The sequence below is a fragment of the Paroedura picta genome, chromosome 12, assembly GCF_049243985.1.
Source record: "Paroedura picta isolate Pp20150507F chromosome 12, Ppicta_v3.0, whole genome shotgun sequence".
Taxonomy (NCBI): domain Eukaryota; kingdom Metazoa; phylum Chordata; class Lepidosauria; order Squamata; family Gekkonidae; genus Paroedura; species Paroedura picta.
The window spans coordinates 40,508,456-40,528,727 of NC_135380.1; the positions used below are offsets into that span (position 1 = coordinate 40,508,456).

The 20,272-nt window shown below is 43.9% G+C and overlaps 1 protein-coding gene across 2 annotated transcripts in view; it reads right to left on the bottom strand.

Annotated features, from left to right (window-relative positions):
* CDK5RAP2 (CDK5 regulatory subunit associated protein 2) overlaps positions 1-20,272 on the bottom strand; it is a 176,843-nt gene that overhangs the window by 11,155 nt on the left and 145,416 nt on the right. For both annotated transcript variants that reach the window (XM_077305310.1, XM_077305309.1), the window contains exons 28-33: positions 17,640-17,765; positions 10,688-10,804; positions 9,583-9,772; positions 7,448-7,569; positions 3,319-3,567; positions 71-151 (exon numbers count right to left, since the gene is read on the bottom strand). In XM_077305310.1, coding sequence (XP_077161425.1) covers positions 71-151; positions 3,319-3,567; positions 7,448-7,569; positions 9,583-9,772; positions 10,688-10,804; positions 17,640-17,765 — 885 coding nt within the window. The remainder of the gene's footprint in view (positions 1-70; positions 152-3,318; positions 3,568-7,447; positions 7,570-9,582; positions 9,773-10,687; positions 10,805-17,639; positions 17,766-20,272) is intronic.

The following is a 20,272-nucleotide window of genomic DNA, read 5'->3' on the forward strand; positions in this document are numbered from 1 at the left end:
TTTGTAGGTATCATCAGGCCACATGGAAGGTGTGTTAAAAACCCAGAACTTTGGGCGTCTGTTGTAGTACCTGCTTTGAATGGTGACGTGCAGCACCCGTATTTCTGCTGTAGGTCAAGGATGTTGCTCTCCGCAGTGGGGAATTTGAACTCTGGGTATCAAAAGAGAAGGCTGTTAGTAAAAGGGCAATGGCACAGCTGTGTATATTCTACACATCCATAATTGTGTCTTGGCATATCAGTGGAGGGCACGAGAACCTTGCAAAAAAGCTAAGAAGAGTTGACCTGGTCAACACCTGGAGGTCCATGTAATGCAGGACAGAAACGCAACCAAATAAATAAACAAATTTGTTTCCAATATGGAGAAGTCTGTAACAGATCTTGACATCATGAGTTCTAATCATGGGCTGGAGGGCAAAGTCTGCAAGGTTTAGATACTATCTTATGAAATATCCAATATCTGGATTAGTTAAGGTAGCATTTCCCCTGGTTAAAGGAGTAAAACCTGCAAATCTATTTGTGGCCCATCTTCAAAGCCTCTAAGCAAAAAAAAAAAAAAAAAAGAGAGAGAGAGAGAGAGAGAGAACCATGATCAGGCAAGTCAATACTCTGAATTCCCATTGATGTTGGTGGGGGGAGTTAAGAATAGGTTTAAACTCTTCCCACTGAAATTGTTGGACTTTTAAGGTACAACCCTAAGCAGGCTTACTCAGAAGCTACTTAGATCTATCCAAATGAGTTTTTTATAGGACTGCGCTGTAAAGGGCTCAACTTTGACTTGATATGTCCAATATCTTTAAAATATTCATAATCTTTAAGGATAGCTTGTCTAATTGAAATAGCAGCATGGCGGGGGCGGCGGCCTCGGTGACCCAAAGGGCGCCGTGCCATCAGGTAGGCTGAGAACCACTGCTCTAGGTTTTCTGGCAAGCCTACAAAACAGGGTTATTTTATCCTATTGTTTTCATATTGCTATTAAATATCTTGGGTCCTGACACGCTTGGGAGATATAGAAATATAAAGGCAGGTATAGAAATAACTGGAAGTAACCTGATGACAAGAGAGACCTACTTCATTGCTTTTTTCTTTGGGGGAGGGGGTAACAATTTGGTCCTCTCCACAGATTATACCCAGATGTTACAAACAAACTAAGTTTGTGATAAGAACAAACCTGGTTTGTCCTTAGGGCTTTCATGCTTCTTCTCTCATTCCTTTGTGCACAGTGCTGAGAGGGAAGACCTCAATCTAACTTCAGTCTGTTATGATGTTCAAATCCATCAGGAAAGACTAAGTTCTTGCCCATAAACTTGGAGGTTTTGAATTATGCATTGTGGACAAGAAACATCAATGTATCGGTGCCCAATTCAAATATTGGCTACTAATGCTCCTAAACAAGGGAGTATTTGAGCATGGTTCTGTGCTAAATGTAAGGAAGGCACCCAAGAGTGGAACAGACTAGGCCTCCTTTCATTACCAACAAATGGGTGACAACATTTGATTACTGTCCAATTCTACAGAATAATTCCAAAATAAAAGTGAGCAGAAATACCCCAACCTCCTCCACTTAGTGGCCCTTCAAATATAAACATTAGATCCTTGGATGCAGAGGAAAGGATGCACAGTAATGGGTTTAAACTACAAGTACAACGATATAGGCTAGATATCAGGAAAAAAAATGTCACAGTCAGAGTAGTTCAGCAGTGGAATAGGCTGCCTAAGGAGGTGGTGAGCTCCCCCTCACTGGCAGTCTTCAAGCAAAGGTTGGATACACACTTTTCTTGGATGCTTTAGGCTGAACCTGTGTTAAGCAGGGGGTTGGACTAGATGGCCTGTATGGCCCTTTCCAACTTTATGATTCTATGATTATGACCATTTGCTTGCACCACAAATATCTGTTTTCAGCACTGGACTTTCTGCAAAGGAAATTAAATTTTATTGCCAATTTGAATGGTATGAGAAAACTCAAATGACACTGGGCTGAAACAGGCTAAACCACTTCTGCACATGTTCCACCTGTCTATTTGTTTCACCTTGGCTCAACACAATCAGAGAAACAAAAAGAAAACAGTAGGGGTGCACATTCAGCTATATGTGAGAAAAATATTTCTATGTGTATTTTCTGGCTATTCTTTCAGCGTGATATAGATTTGGGCATTATTTCCGCTATTTGAAATAGCCACACCCCCAAAATCCCCCAAATACTTAAGATTGCAGTGCTTTTAAATGCCTTCCAGGTGCTCACTGCTCTTTAAAGTTCACTCACAACTTGGAAAAGGCATTTTAAAAACTGTGTTCATTTTACATTCCTTTCTTCCCCCTTCCACTGAAACCAATGTAGGATGGGGACACTTTCTTTGGGGCCCCATTGGAATGGATCCCCTAGTTCAAGTTTTGTTAAACTTGGGGAGTTTTTTGAGGAGAGGCATCCGCAGCTACACCAGAAATTTGGTGCCTCTACCTCCAAAAACACCCTCCCAGATCCCCATGTACCCTTGGATCGATTCTCCATTATACCCTATGGAGACCACTGACTATAATGGTCCCCAAAGGGTATAATGTGGCCCTAAAAAAATCAGATTTCCAAAAAGGCCTAAATCTGAATACCATACTGGTATTGGGATTTGGGAGTTCTGGAAAATACTGATAAGTTTTGGGTTTGATATATGCAAACCTGAAAAATACTGGGTTTTTTTGCACACTTCTAGAAACAATGATCTACAGAATTGGTTTCTGTAGCATTCTGAACCAAGAAGCATTCATTTATGTTGCATGGTGTTGGAAACCTCTGGATGTCACCTTATGAGGAAGATTTCCATGCAAATATTTTCTGTCTCCTCTTACATTTTAAATTGCTAGCGTCCTTCATTTAACAGCAATGCAAATGGGGGGGGGGAATATCCCCCTAGGGTACAAAATTTATTCTGCTGATTTATTCACAGACCATCCAAGGCACATATTGATCCTTGGTGAGTAATGTGCTGCCGCCTGGAGCAAATACTCTATGCTTGTGCATTAAATAAACCATTCAGGTAAGCAAAAAAATGCATGGAAATGTAACCCAACTTTTTTTTTTTAATAGTCTAAAAAATCTTTCCCCCCCCCCCCCCCACATACACCCACAGCTGTAAGCAACAGGAAGGGATGGATGGAAGTTTCTGAGATAAAGACCAGAGAGTCCTTCTCAAAAGATTGTCTCGACGGAGTTAAATTTGTCAAGAGAGAAAATCAGCACAGCCTACAGACATGCTTTTTGGTGGACGGGCTCTGACGAGACCCCTTTAAAGCAAAGTCAGGCATCTGAATGTGCACTGTACCGTACCATTTATCCCAGTGTAATGCTGCAGTTCTTGTTTCAAAAGGTAGTTGATATTCACAGTTGACCCTGAGCTGGCTTTCTCTCTCCTGCCTCGTGAAAGCTGCTCTTCCAGTTTCTCATGCAGTGCCCTGTTTGCCTGGATGCTCTTTTCAAGCTGTGTTCTCAGGTCCCGTATTTCAGTTAATAGTTCGTGCAAGTCAAGTGGGCTGTTTTGATCTTTCCAGCACTCATCTGATCCGTCGCGCCTGAGATCTGAGGACATTTAACAAAAATAAATCACCGTTGCAAACAATTAGAGTAGTCATTATTAAATGCTGAATGAGCGCATTTGAGCCAGATATTAAGAACTAACTACAAACAGTAGGCAGATAATGGCCTGCGGGGAGGGGATCCACCAATCTTAATTGCTTCTACCCTCCGAAGATTTAATAAGAGCCAAAATTATTTTTCAATTTGTCTATAAAAGCTAATGTTGCATACCCAAGGCGAAATTATGGATAATAAGGAACTGGAACCAAAAAGATTTGTAAATTCTGAAGGGCATTTGAAAGCATTGGTTGGGGGGGGGGCAGTGAGGAAAGAAAATAGAAAGAATCGAGAAAAAAGAAAAAAAAAGAAGAAAAGGAATAAACCGAAAAGAAACAAAGAATATTTCAGACAGGAAAATGAGAATCGTGAGGGGCTAGATTGCAGAAAGATCCCATTTGAAACTGAGGACAAAAAAAGAGAATGTTTTCATTATATGGTTACAATGTTGGATATTGTGACTACATGCAGGAGGATCTGGGAATTAAATGATTTAAGAGAATTCTCTCACTTAGCCTTTTGCTTCACCCCCTCATCAGTTAACTACTGAGTCTCTCTGACTGTTGCTATGTCTTATCTTATTTGGGATTTCTCTCTTACTTGAGCTTGGAGCTCCAGCAAATTAACTTTTTTGAAATTCACACTAAGTTCAATGCACCTACATTTAAAATATAAACACATAAACGTAGAAATTATCACTCCCTCCCCAAATTTACCTACTTAGCTGCTTTTTCTTTTCAAGAATGCTCAAGGCTGTTTACAACCACTTAAAATACAAAAAGCAATAATCTGTCTGTCTATCTGAAATCATCATGAGCCAAACAGAGCTGGGGTGGGAAATGTTCTTAACGTGGCAGAATATCATAGTTTATGACTGGCTTTCTCAACCAGGGTTTCTTGACAGTCCTGAAAGGGTTTCCCAAATTGATGGGAGTTAATTAATACTTAATTTTTAAAAAGTGTTTTTAGGCCAATCTTGGTACAAGAAAGGAGGACCGCGTCATCCGCGTACAAAAGGAGAGGCACCGGAGAACTTCCCAGTGTTGGGGAAGATGTATTAAAAACACAATTTGGCGGGGGGGGGGGGGGCTGCTGTCCCCAACAAATTCAGTGCCACTCCACCAAAAATGCTAGGACTACTTGACATCCGACAGAAGATAGGTATTATGGATGTGCTCTAAGATTATGTTGCAAGAGAATATTATGCTGTCCCTACGTTTTCATACAGTTTTTTCCTCTTTTTCTTCCAATGGAAAACTTATCCCACCTGGGGAACTGGGCAGCGAATCATTAGAATTGAGCTATATCATTGCCTGGAAAAAAGTCCACTAAAATAAGTAGCCTGCAATTTTTTTTACTAGCAGATGTCAGTCATTTTGCATCCTAAACCAGCAGATGTTTGTCATCTGGAAGAACCAACATTTAATAGCTTCCAGACGAGTGGCTATATTCTTAACAGCATGAAGAGATGCTAACTTGGAAAATGGTTTTTCTCAAGTGACACCAGCCATGTGTTGTAGGGTAGGATCAAATCTCAAATGCTGTTGTGGCTTTTCCCCGTGTATTTTGCCACTTTACAAGCACCATACAAAATGTCCAGGCCCTGTGATGAAGAACCTACCATCTAAAATTTAGGACAAGATCACAAAGGGAAAGAAGAGCGTTCAGTGGAGAAAAAACAAAAATGTACATACATTTCAATTAGGGATACTAAAGCAGCCTTTCTCAACTTCTTTACCATTGAGAAACTCCTAAAACATTCTTCATGCTTCGAGACACCCCAGAAATGGCATGATTGTGCAGAATATGATTGGAAAGCATAGCTATGTACACACCCACCTGGGACCCCTCCCCTTCCCACCCCCTCTAAGCCCATCATTATCCATTTTTGGAGGGGGGAAATTTCAACATGACCTTATAGGTCATGTCACCTGAAATGTATATTAAAAATCACCTGAAAAATATATTAAAAATTAATTAATTTCCACCCATTCAGGAAACCCTTCCAGGGCCATCAAGAATCCTTGGGCTTCATGAAATCCTGGCTGAGAAAGTCTGTACTAAAGTTTAGTTTTAAGTAGGGTAGGGAGACTAAGAGGTTGTGACACACATGGTAAAATGGGGTATGAGAAAGAATTTCAAATCAGTGAAAGGTTTTCTGGAAGTACTGAGGGATCAAGGGAGAAAGGGCAGAGGCAACTGAGATAGTACGGGAGCTTTGAGCAGCAGAGGAAGTGGAGGAGAAAAGGTCACAAGCTATTGGGAATTGTGAATGAAGACCATGGCAAGCAAGGGCATAGAAGACTCAGAAGGTTAAGATGAGCATCTTGCCGCATCTAGGAGTGTGCAAGAAGCAGATTAAGGATTTAAGGTATCAATTTGAAAGAATGGCAAGAGATATGTGACTTAATTTGGTGGCAGAAAACAATTTTCAAACCCCCACCCAACCATAAAGCTCCTAGGGTGATCCTGGTCCAGTTTGGTCCAGTTCCTCTCTCTTAGCACAGCCCATAACAGGGATGTTATGAGAATAGTGGGGAAAGTTAGAATCAGGAAGGCCACCCCGGGATCTGGAGAGGAAGGGCAGGATAGGTGACTGATAACGTAGGTGAGAAGACCAAGATGTCCTAATGGAAGCCAAAAAGTAGACAGTCTGAGTCAAGAAAAGCAGGCCTATGGCTGAGGCCAGGTTAGCTGAGACACAACTGCTGGCCTTCCCCTGCCTTCATCCGTTCGGATGCCTTCTCTCTATTTCATCTCCATACTGATCCCCCAAGCCTGTGGGAAGTCTATTAAGACCAAGAAGAGGGATTGAATGACACCGGGGCGGGGGGGGGGCACTGCGGAATGAAATGTTAATTTTTTTTAATGTTTTAAAGGTAAAGGTATCCCCTGTGCAAGCACCGAGTCATATCTGACCCTTGGGGTGACGCCCTCTAGCGTTTTCATGGCAGACTCAATATGGGGTGGTTTGCCAGTGCCTTCCCCAGTCATTACCATTTACCCCCCAGCAAGCTGGGTACTCATTTTACCGACCTCGGAAGGATGGAAGGCTGAGTCAACCTTGAGGCGGCTGCTGGGATTGAACTCCCAGCCTCATGGGCAAAGCTTTCAGACGGCTGCCTTACCACTCTGCGCCACAAAAGGCTCTATTTTAAATGTTTTATTATGTTTTAAATATGTTTTTATGTGTTGTCAGCCACCTTGAGGCCACTTGAGGGGAGGGGTGGCCTGGAAATTAAAATATAAATTAGTAGAGCATAACATGAACCATGCATTTTGCTGAGGGAGTGGAGAGAGATTAAGGAGGGTCCACCTCCAGGGGTCATTCAGGTCATATGTCCCCTGGAGGGTGCTCCGTTCTGCCACAGCAAATCGCCTGGTAGTCACAGGCCCAAAAGAGGTCCAACTGGCCTTGACCATGGCCATGGCTTTTTCGGACCCTGCCTGGTAGAATGATCTTCTTGAGAACATCAGGGCCCTAATGGAACTTCCATAGGGACTGCAAGATGGATCTCTTCTGCTGGGCTTATGGTTGAGGCCAATTTGGACAAACATTTGAACAATAGCAGCTCTTATTGCCTGCCCCAATGAGAACTAATGAGGAAATCCTCCCTAGAATCATAGAATAATAGAGTTGGAAGGGACCTCGTGGGCTAGCTAGTCCAATCCCCTGCATTATGCAGGACACTCACATCCCAATCACTATCTACTGTAACCTGCCACCCCTTTGCCTCCAGGAGGAACCTGGAAAAGTTGGCATGGCACATGACAGATGAGGCCTGCAGCAAGAAAAAGCTATGGGCAAGATCACACCGATTCATACCTTTTGGACTTCTGATGGTTTCATCTAATTTTTCATACACCTTGAGCTCCAGTTGCAAAGAGTGCAGCAATTTGTCGTTCTCCAACTGCTGGTGCTGTTTGGCGTTCAGCTCTGTCTGCAGCCTGTGACATTCCAATTGAAATGATTAGTCAGAGCTTAAGACCCCGGCAAATGCAGTAGAAGAGCAAGATTTCTGTGGAACCATCTCTTCTATTACACCCCTCCAAAGAGTGCTAAGATCTAGCAACTGGAAGATTTTAGTCCTGTGGCACCTTAAAGACCAACAAGATTCCCCGACTCTCCCAGTATTGTATAAAGGGAGCTTTGATTCTCAAAAGCTTAAACCCTGGTGCCACTGGACCATGATCTAAAGCAGTGGTTCTCAACCTTGGAGTCCCGATCCCAGTTGGGGTCGCCTGGCCCCCTCTACGGGGGCGCCAGGTTGGTGGCCATGGCGGCTGGTGGCTGGTAACAGGCAGTGGCAGCCGGAGGCAGAGTCATGGCACTGGCTGCCTCCAGATTGTTGTGTCCCTGGGCGTGCCCGTGCGCGCCGCCCCACACTTGTGCGCGTTGCCCCTGCTGCAGTTAGGGTTGTGGCATTGCATCGGTTGAGAACTGCTGGTCTAAAGGGAAAATACCTTCCTTACTGCTAAGCTTTCTATCCTGCAAAGGGTTCACCTGCAGAGAAAAGGGGCAACCGGTTAACTGTTATATGCAAACATGTCTTTCAAATCCCTGATGGGTAGATTGATTCTTCCCTCAAGTGATTTTACTCCAGTGGAGTTCCAAATCCTGTTTGTATGAGGAAACATACACCTAGTCCACCATGGGCAGTGGCTATTTGGAAGGCAAAAATGGTGAGCAAAGAAGAAGTTACACCAGCCTTTCTCAACTTTTTTACCATCGAGAAACCCTGAAACATTCTTCAGGTTTCAAGAAACCCCAGAAATGGCACGGTGGTGCAGAATGTGGTTGGGAAGCAGAGCTGTGGACATGCCCACCTGGGACCCCTCCCCTTATCACCTGCTCAAGGTCTAACATTGGCTATTTGTGGAGGGGGGTAGGAAGGTTGGCATGACAATATATGGTCATGTTATTCGAGAAATATTTAACAAATTTGAAATAGACATATAAAAATTAATTAACTATGACCCATTTGGGAAACGCTTCTAGGGCTGCCAAGAAACACCAGGGTTTCACAAAACTGTGGTTGAGAAAGCCTGTGTTACACATACACTGTGTCCATTTAGAGGCCAATGTAGCATAGTAGTGAGATGCTGCACTCTTTTCAACCTGGGGTCAAATCCATATTCCACTATGAAGCTAATGTATCTGCTTCTCTCTTTCTGTCAAACCTGCCTCAAAGGTTGTTTTAAGGACAAAATGGAGCAGAAGATGCAGTAAGTTACATACAATGCTGAGAATTTGTGTAAGGAAGGAGAGGTAAACAGATGCCCTACCCATTGTGAGAGACTCCACATTCTAAATAACTCTTTGAATTAAAGTTTCTTTATTAGAAATACAAGCATCTAATTTGAAGGCATAGTCAGAACTGTATAGGGTAGGCAATATAGGGGCTCCCTCTTCCCTGGGAATTCAAACCAGGCACAGTTCAAAGGGAGTCATAACATGGAGATAACAATCTAAGCTTCAAGGAATGGGAAGATGTGGGAAACAAGGAACCAAACAGGGAGGGGAACAGAGAGAAATAAGGGAGAGGAGGTGAGGAATGTTTCGGGAGGTTGGTATGCATAAAATACAGCAGCAGGAAATCAACCTTGGGGTGTCAAACAAAGCCATCTGGGTAACACACTAAGTACAGCAAAATATAATCATGGCAGAAATACATGGGGGTTTCTGACATCCATTCACCCCAAAAGGTTATTTTAGAGGGGGGAGTGGTTGCTGGGTTTTCAAAATGGGTTTACATATAATATCCAGTTTGGCCTACAGTGGGAAACAAAGCTTATCCAGGGAGTCACATAAAAGATAATAACACTGGAATAGAAATTCACTTTACTCATGCCTACAGTTCTGGCCACTCCAGCTTAAGAGGGACCATCATTTTCACAGTTACAGAAAATTGGCTGCCTCACTCTAATCGACAGAGAGTTAAGCAATGACAGGATTATTACCTATTTAACTCATTTCTGATGTTATAAACTTCACAGGTCAGCTGCCCGTTCTCTTCCTCCCTCTTGCCTGCTTGCTTTTGCAGCTTCTCATTTTCCTTCTTCATGCGCTCATAGTCCTTGTGAAGGCGCTCTATGATGGCATGCTTCGTGGAAAGGGACTCACGCAACTTTTCGTTCTCCTTTTGCTTGTCTGCAAGAAGAACCACAAGTTGTTCAAAGGAGCTTAAGAAGCAGATGGAACTCAAGATGTGCTTGCAGGGAGGAGGACCCCAAGAAAACAAAATCAAAACCAAGGAAGTCATGGCTGAAATTAGATACTTGTCCGATGCTTACAGTTTTAGCATTTTTTTTTGGACTTCTGGAATGAAAGTTATTTGATAGGAACAGAAAGGTTTAACCCATGAGATGCCTTGAATGGTTGTACTTCCGTAACCATTGTTCATTGACGTCTTGTTTGCAGATACACAATGGGACTGTGCAAGTGCCGGCCGGCTATAGAAAACTGTTCATCACTGCAAATGTGCCAGTCATCCCACCATGTGTTTTGAGGGTGGAGCACCCCCTTCCCTAACTTCTGACATGCCACTGCAAGCCCCTAAGTGGCAAAAACAGAGAACCAAACACAGTGCAGCTGAGACCGGCCCAACAAACCAATTGGGCTCACAGCGGGGATGGAGGGAAGGAATGTGTGCCTGCACACAAGACATCAATGAACAACAGTTACAGGCAAGTGCAACCCTGTTTTCATTATCCATCCTGTTCTGCAGCCCCACATTGGGACCTTCACAAACTCTTACCATGGAGGAGGGGTGAGCCCTTAACCGAATAAGGACTAAAGGACCTTTATTCTGCTTAGTTCTATTTAGTTCCGCTCCCAAGGGTATGAAGAAACGGGTACGTATATATATATCAGAAAGAAAGAAAGAAAGAAAGAAAGAAAGAGAGAGAGAGAGAGAGAGAGAGAGAGAGAGAGAGAGAGCCTGCCTGCCTGCCTGCCTGCCTGCCTGCCTAGTGGTAACAAAAAGCTTTTTCCCATCCTTATTCACATGATAGGCCCTCTCCAAACTTTGTCATGTTCCCTTAGCATTGAGTTGTCTTATCTCACCTCGAGATCCTTTCGCCAGCATTACATTCAGAAGTTGATTTTGCTTCCTCAGGAAATGAATTTCAGAAGTCAGGGAATTATGCTGCTCTGAGCCATGGATACAAACGTTTGCAGAACCTATAAATATATACATAAAAATGATTTATGAGTCATCTCGAGGTCAGTAAAGATTAAACTTTCCTAGACAAGAACAATTTAAACAATGCAGGGGCAGGGGCAGGAGGAGAACGCCACACACTATGAAAGCTATTTATCCCCTATATATTCTGAAGGTTATCATCACTACAGAGAGAAGGTAATTCAGGTAGACTCTGAGCAAGCCCTCCTAACGATGCTTCTCATGCTAGGCGAATATCAACAACATTGCAAATTATCCCTGGCAAATAATAGCGTGAGTACAGACACTGCCACACTTATCTTGGGCCTCCAGCCAGAGATTATGGAAAGACAGATTGCAGGCATTTTCAGTGCCTTGTAAATTACTGCATTTTCAAAGAAGGATGTGAGTTCTCTGCCTTGTAAGTCCTGGCTGATCTCCCTGCTGAAGGGAGTGGGGGAAAGGCATCTGAGGTTGTGCAGACTTTGTGTGGAGTGGCTTCCAGGGTTAGGGTTGGAGACAGAGACGGTCAGCCTGAGTAAACAAAGCTTGGCTAGATGGTTCACAGCTCAGTGGCAGCTCTCACGCTTTGTGGGAGTTGCATGTTCAAGGATGTTAGGTATTGAAGAGTGAAAAGACTTGCGTGAGATTTCAGGGAGCCACTGCCAAGCAGAACACCCTGGATCAGTACTTTTGGAGCAAAGCATCTTTTATAAGAAAGGGGACAGGGATCAGTTGTGAAGATCTGTGTGAGGAAGATCCCTGGTACCGATTCTACACGGGTGGAGAAAACTGGGCTCGTATGGCAGTGGGGCTAATCTCCGCAGCCATATAGTGCACTGTTGCCCCATGGCATGGATATGCAGAAAGATCTATGTTCCCTGGTCTGCCGTGGGGGCCAACAGGGCCTACCCTGATGCAGTCCCATGTAGATGGGGGAAGAGCTGAGCCTAGAAGAACCAGCTCTGCCCCCTCCTACAGCAGCCCAGAGGGGACAGAATAGGGTATTAAAAAAAATTGTACAAAGGTGAGATTGTGATTCCACCTTTTTGAAAATAACACACACACACACGGGCGGCAGAACTGTTTGGCCTTGGCTGCCTCAATGAGGAGGCAGTAATCCAGGGCGGACCTTGTCTGCTGGTAAAAAAATGTCCTCCATGGGGATGCAGGAAGACCACCTCCATGCGGAATCTGCACGGCTTCATCAACTGCATCTCCAATTAAAGGGTCTCAGGTTGGAGGCTAGAAAAAAAAATTCCTTTATAGCCCAAACAGAGGAAAGCCAGGTGCATTCCACTGAACTCAGCTGGAGTAGTGATTCTCCTTGAAGCTGCTCAAACTATTTTTTCATGACTCAGTTTGGGAGCCTTGGCTGATGATAAATAACTGAAGATGATTCCAAAGTGCTGAGACACCCCGCTTTTATTTGTAACCAGCAAGCCAGTGTCTAGGCTGCAGAAATGTTTGAAGATGTGATGGATCGAAGTGACAATAGATCAAATTGGGTCTAAGGAAAAGCGGCTCACGGGTTTGCTGTGTTTGTCAGCTGTCATTATTTCTGCTCTGCTATGAGTTTCAGCTGTATATACCAGCTTGTATATAAAACCATGTTCTAAGAGAGATTCTGTGTGTGTGTGTGCGTGTGCACATCTACACAGGCACGTTCATTTCTCCTTACATGTGGGAATTATACAATTTCAAAAAGCCTAAATTCCACATTCTGAGTATCTCTATATCTGGCAGAACACAAGAGCCCTGTTAGATCAGACCAAATCCATCCATTCCAGCTTGCAGCTTCCCACAGTGACCAGTAGAAACTTATAAACCAGATTCTTTGAGAGCAGATACTCAAATACCAAGGCAGTAGGCCAATTTTCTGTGTGGACTCCCTTGCCTGGTTAGAAAACGAAACCCATCTACTCAGATAAGACCTTCTAGTAGAGTGTCTAGGTGCTTTAAGAAGAACATTGGCTACTTGGTTGGCGAACCAAAACCAGGATCATTCAGCTACCAAACTGTCAACTTGAGCCTTTTCACTTGATGGGGGACAATAGGACCCCAGTGAAGTAAATATGCAGTTAAGGGAAGGTGTATGTTGGGGCCCTCAGACAATGATAGCAGGACCTGACACCAGGCTTGTGTGGGCCAAAAGGGAGTGATCGGGATATACCACGTATGCTCTTCATGAATTTTGGCCAACAGGAACAGTTGAAAGGCATAAAGCAGAGTACCAGTCCAGTGTATTTGAAAGGCTTCCCCTAGAGTTGGAACGTAGAATAAAATCATAGAATCATAGAATAATAGAGTTGGAAGGGATTTCGTGGGTCATCTAGTCCAACCCCCTGCACTATGCAGGACACTCACATCCCTATCGCTCATCTACTGTAACCTGCCACCCTTTGGCCTTCACAGAATCAGCCTCTCCGTCAGATGGCTATCCAGCCTCTGTTTTAAAATTTCGAAAGATGGAGAACCCACCCCCTCCCGAGGAAGCCTGTTCCACTGAGAAACCGCTCTAACTGCCAGGAACTTCTTCCTGATATTTAGATGGAATATCTTTTGAATTAATTTCATCCCATTCGTTCTGGTCTGTCCCTCTGGAGCAAGAGAGAACAATTCTGCTCCATCTTCCATATGGCACCCTTTTAAATATCTGAAGATGGTTATCAGATCCCCTCTCAGTCGTCTCCTCTTTAGGTTAAACAGACCAAGCTCCCCCAACCTTTCTTCATATGTCGTGTTTTAGAACAGAATATCAGGGCTTTTGCATTGGCACGGGTGGCAAAAAGATCCACTCCCAGAAAACCCTATTGCTGTAGTATTGTCTGTAATGACCTGAATGACTTTCTCTTTGGTGAGCTCTACAAATGAGATAAGGGCAGATGGTACTGCATGTAACTCTAAGAGGCTAATATGAAGACCCCCTTTCCTCTGGGGATCACATGACTGTTAGGCAGGAAAATGGCCTCTATCAAGCTCTGAAGGGGAGGGGCTGCTGCTTTCCCTCAGTTAAAGAAATACCAGAATCTGTAAGAAGATGAACGATCTGATTCTAGAAGCAGAGCATCCAAATATGTCTCCAGCCCTCCAGAGATTCCATGTCTCTGTGAGTCTAAACACTACGAAGCAACGGTCAATCTAGGATATAAGACTCACTCCACTCCTGAACTAGAACAAAATGGGCCAGCAAAGAAAACTACATTGAACACATGTTCCGCTGTAGGCATGGGAGTTAAGATATTATGGGAGAGCCCCATGGTTGTCATGGAGGCCATGAAATCTTATGTCACACCTATAGGAACCAGTATGCCTATTCTTTGGCTTTATGATCCACCTGAAAAATGTAGGAGCCATTGTTACAAAAAAGCCCTAATTCACAGCATGTTATTTTTTTTACAGCTTTAACAAAAGTGTCATAGCATATAATTAAATATGGGGTACAGCTCATTGTCACGACAACAAAAAGCTAACCTCTTCCCCTTACCCAAATAAAATTTGAACTTCTCTTAAGGATCGTCAAGAGGCTCTTCCAATAAATGACTGATGAAAATAATAGGCACTGCAATGGAATTTCTGTGTGCCTTGGTGACCTGGTGCCTGGGATTTGCTCAGCCCTGCCTTAAGGAAATAAATAAATGGATTTGGCCCATCTCAAGGGCTACCTGCACCGGTATAAACTCCTTAATAACATGCCATTTTTCAAGGTGATGCTCTACAATCCACCACTATTGCAAATATTTTTTAAATGATATTGTTGTTAGTTGTGAAGTCGTGTCCGACCCATTGGAACCCCATGCTTTGGGAGGAAAAGACACTGTCATAAATTCAGTTCTTTTGTCAAAAATGCGTGTTTTTTTTTTGGGGGGGGTGCTGATCAAGAAAAAAGATGAGAAAAAGAACAAATAAAACAAACAAAAAAAACGTGTTTGCAAAGCCGTGAGGGATCTAAGTTAAGGAGATTCCAAGATACTAGGCAGACAAGCTCAGGGACTACACCAGGGGTGGCTAAATCGTGGCTCTCCAGATGTCCATGGACTACAACTGTCCATGGACAACTGGAGAGCCACAGTTTGGCCACACCTGGATTACACAGCTTCTGTTCCTCCCAAAGCAACCTTGGACTTGTCTTCAGTTTGCACTCAGGCCTTTAAAATCCCCTTGGCGGGGTGTATGTAGTATTGTTTGAGCTTTTATTTCTGTCTACAAATGGGGGAAAGAATTATATTGAAAGGAGATTCTACAGATGTGCTGAAGGACATTTTACATTCTGAGCTGTAGAGGAACCTCCTAGGAAATCGGGGGTGATGTGTAATTCATCCCAAAATTATGAGCTACATAAATTCATATTACACATTTCAGTGACATCACTAACTTTCTCATGTGGCCGTTACTCCTACATATGCAAGAAGGTGAGCGGCCAAATTGAGGTCAAACACATTACAGTACCGGAATTTGCCATTTGATCTAGCCACATGCTCAGAGCCCGAAAAGCAAGAGGGTCATCTCTTACTTATCATTAGGAGCTCTGTTCCTTTCCCCCTCTGAATTTTTCCATCAAACAGTGATAAATCTGCTAAAGTAACAGAGAGATGGATGTAAGGCGTAAGATAATATACGCATGCTGCATTAACAGCCATCTCCCCCACCCCTGAATCTTTATGAAGCTATAAAGTAGCTGGAACCATTTCAGGTATTGCCATTTTGTGAGAACCGTGTGCCTTTCCAACAGCGGGTAAATACTTCAGGAACAAAATCAGGGGGTTTTAGATATATTTTTCCATCAGTGTAAATTACTCCCGTGAGGAACTGTCATTTGCAGGAGCAGCCATTTAAACAACAAAATAGATGGAGAGACAATGTTCAAGGGTTGCACTTTTTTTCAACCCCAGTAGGGGCATGAAAAATGAGAAGAGGAGGGGCTCATTTCTGTCTTCTCATGCAGGTAGGCTTGAAAAATCAGTCTGGTCTCAGGCATTCCCAGCGACGTGTTATTGTCCTGCTCCAATAAAGTGGTTATGTTTCTGCCCTGCACTATGTGGCTGAAACAGGTGTTAGTACTTTGGGATTAAAACACCCCATGCCCTAAACCGGTGGTCCCCAGTGCCGGGCCGCGAAGGCCCTGGCACCAGGCTGCAGCTCCCTGCCTCTGCAGGAGTGCTGCACATGCGCGTTTGCGGCCGTGCATGGCGCAAACGCGCATGTGCAAGAGTGCCACGCATGCACGGCATGTGCAGCCGGGTGGTCGCCGTCCCCGGTCCGCAGCCTGAAGAAGGTTGCGGACCACTGCCCTAAACCATGCTGTCTCAACCAGGGTTTCATAACAAACATGAAATGGTTTCCTAAATGGGTAGGAATTAAGTTTTAATATATGTTTAAAATTCTTTAAACGTTTAGCAGGTGATAAGACCATAGATGGTCATGTAAATTGCCCCCCCCCAAAAAAAATGATGGAGGGGATGGGGAGGGGAGGGGAGGGGAGGGCCCCTGGATGGGCATGTCTACAGCTCTGCTTCCGAAACATATTCTGGAAAATCGTGCCACTTCTGGGGTTTCTCAAAGCCTGAAGAATGTTTCATGGGGTTCTCAATGGTAAAAAAATTGAGAAAGGCTGCCCCAAACATTTATGTAACTCCATTTGCTTGCAAAACATTTATTTAACTCCATTTGCTTGCCTACCTTTCCATCACAAAGCCCAATGTGGAATGCCTAGAGTTGCCCGGTAGTTCCTCATGCAGGTCCTGACCAGATCTGAACCTGTTATTTTCATGTTTTCATAATTACATGCTTTCCAACCATACTCTGGGTGCCTCCTAATTTGGCACTCATACATCTATGATTCTGTGGATCCCACATTCTGCACCAGGTATTAGAAGAAGAGTTGGTTTTTATGCCTTACTTTTCACTACCCGAAGGAGTCTCAAAGCGGTTTACAATTGCCTTTTCCTTCCTCTCCCCACAACAGATACTCTGTGTGGTAAAGTGAGGCTTATAGAGCTCTGACAAAATTGCTCTGCGAGAACACCACTATCAGGACTGTGACTAGACCAAGGTCACCCAGCTGGCTGCTCGCGGAGGAGGAATGGGGACTCAAAACCGGCTCACCAAATTAGAGGCCGCAGACACAATTCAAGCTTAGTATATTTTACTATTTGCACTGAGATATATATTTAACCAAGTTTTAGAAGTAGTACACAATTAAAATCAAGACAGTTACCAAGCAACGGCTATATAAAATACCAAGTTTTCAAAAAGATCTAAAATTCCACAAGTCCCAGGAGATTAAGAAAATGTTCTTGCCAGCCTTCAAAAAGAAACCAGTGAAGAAGATGGATATGCCTCTAAAGGACAGCGAAATTTGCCATGTTAAGGCAACCACTAAAAAGGCCCTGTTTCAGCTGTAAATCACTTAAGCCCCAAACTGAAATGGAATTTGGAGGAGAACATCACTGGCAGACCGCAAAGAGAGGGAGAGCTGATTCAGGAGCAGACCGTCCAGAAGATACTCCGGGCCAATGATCCTGAGGGTGTCCCAAGTCAAATCCAGGACCCTGAAGCATACTTTGAAACCAGTAGCCAGCTCAACTGATGAAGTATCAACGTAAAATGCTCTCTTCTGCAGGCATTCCTCCCTCCCCAGTTGTAACCCCAGTCTGCCCATTCAGGTTATAACTTGATTAATCCAATAGGAGGGAGTGGGAGAAGCCATCAGTATTATTATGGCTGGATAGATGCTCACAATGAGGTTCAATCAGCATCTCTTCATGCTTGGGGATTTTATCTGTCCAGGAGCCCATTCTCTGCATAGCTCCACTTCCCTCTTACTTCATGCCCTAGTCGTGAAATACACATTACCTTGGTCCAGGGCAGAGTCTGCCACCTGCTGCTCGAGCTGCTTTCTCAAGCTTTCATTGGTTTTAATGGATTCTTCGAGCTGGTGCCTCAGCATTCGGATCTCTTGGAGATGCTCCATTAACAGCTCTAAATGGCACAAAGAGCAAACACGTCACTTAATGCCAGGCAACCATTTCCTGTCCTGAAAACTATATATAATGCCTCTTTAGCTGCTGTTTGTGAGTTCCAGTTTTACGTTTAGAGCTCCAAGCCTCTCTGTGTTTTGTTTTATTTTATTGCTTAAGAATGATCAAACGAGGTGAGGAAAACAAGGTACCCGTGAATGGATCTCCTGACTCCCCCAATCTTCAGGCTCCCTGACTTATTGTGGTGCCACATGTACATGTATTGAGGTGCTGGCTCTAACCCTTTCCTCCTGCAGTCTTGGCAATTTCAGCTGGCCCCTGGAATTGCAATTTTCCCAAGGGGGGGGGGACAGACAGCACCATGTGATGCACCTACCCCCACCCTACCCTCACTCCCGGAATGGATAGAAGCACAGAGACTTTACTGAGATTGTGAGATTTGGGGTTTCTTTGCCATCAAGTTGCAGCCCACCTAGGGCAATCCTGGAGCGGGTTCAAGGCCAGGGCTGAGTAGAGGTGGTTTGCCTGTGCTTGCCTCTGAGCAGTAACCCTGGACTTCCTTCCTATTCAAATACCAACCAGGGCTTAACTTCTATGCCTGGGGCACCTAGAGAATAAGAATCATTGAGGGGTTAAAATCCCACCCCCAGTGCTGAGCTTCCTTGACCCCTCCCAGATATTCACGGAAGTCCATCATTATGTGCATCGTGTTCATACACAGTCTCCCATTCCCACATTATCCTCACAAGAGCCCCTTTTCAGGTAGGTTAGGCTGAGAGAGTGTGACTGGTATAAATCAGGCCCTCGGTAAATGTATTGCATCGAGCCTAAGGCAATTGCAAATAAAAATAAACACAGATACATGTAAGAATACAGTGATTTCCCTTCACATACCATACTTGCAGTCTCAATTAAAGTACATGTTAAACTGATCCTTCAGAAAAATATCTACCCTGGTTTGAATTTACAATAATGAGCATATTAAAACAGGGGTGGCCTAACTGTGACTCTCTGGATGTCCAAGGACTACAATTCCCATAAGCCCCTGCCAGCACGGTAACTGTAGTCCATGGACATCTGGAGAATCACAATTTACCACCCCTGCATTATTAAACATTATAAAGCCAAAGATCCAAAAGGTATGCTCTGTAAAGAAATAAATTTTGCCCAAATTTTCATAGCAGCCAAGGTGAAGAGTGACACATTGGAAGTGGGACAACATCAGAAAGTTTTTTTTAAAAAAACAACACAAATCAGATGAGCTATGGCCCATTAAGAGCTTATCCACAAATTAGGACCTTGGATCTGAGTACAAATAAGATACAATGTATAGGGATTGAAACCGACAGCTCTAGAGTCAAAATCCAAAAACCTAGCTCTTATACCACATTGGCTCAGAAGGATGTACAAGCATTAAGCTAATTCCTGTTTTCATGAAACTTCTTGCATGTCTATACACCCCAAGGCCTATTTTTAATCTGTTTTAGACCCTCCCCCATTTAAAATTTGCATATGAAAATCCTTGTGTTTCTGATAAAATTATTTCCAGATTAAATGTACTGCTTCTGCACAATTCACCAGGTCTTCCAAAGAGTCACTGGGAGGCATTGGGTCATGAAGAGCATTCAGGAACCCAACTGGATCCATAAGCCCCTTCCCATACAAGGTGGGTGTGGTATACATAGCCAGGCCTTCAGGTCAGAGTGATCTGGCCGTGGCACTCCATTTATTGACATCTGATCAACCTCTACCCCTGTGCAAAAGATCGGATCAGATCCAGAGTGTAGCCTGCTTGGCAGGTGGGGCTGGAAATACAGTATGAGAACTGTAGTGCTGCCATAGAAGACACCAGGTCTGAGGTTTCCTTAGTTGCAGACTTGTCCATATAGCTGTTAAAGTCACCCAAAGAAAACAGTCATTGGTACTGTAACATCCAGGTGGCTGCTGTCTCTTGCAAGCTTGGCAGGGAATCTGCTAGTGCAGTTGGCGAGTGGTACACCAGCCAGATGGCCAAGCTCTCAACCAATGCCCATCTCAGGCCCACACATTCAATCCCATGTATTATTGGCACAGGGAGTGCCCTGCAGTAGGCAAACCATGAGGCATTAGATACACTAGCCACTAGGAAGGGCACTTTCAAGGTAAGTTTATCCAGGGAGCAGGTGGCTAAAGTGTCAAATGGGGTTTATATTTCAAGAGTTAGTACTGGGGACAGGGACCACTGAGGTACAATGGGTGTCCTCTCAGGATACAGATTGCTAAAGTCCTTGAATAACCTCTTTGAAACCTCATGTGAGAAGACATACTTCCCTTTTACTGGAGCCTGAAAGGCAGAGATTGCTATAAATGGACAGAAGATACTGAAATCTGAGCTCTTTAATAACAGTAAATATTCCAAAACAAGTGACAATGGACAATTAGCTGGGGAGAAATCTCAGTCTTCCAACCAAAGGGTGAAACACTTACATTTGTAAGAATAGGACAGCCGCGTTGAAGGGCTGTGAGCAC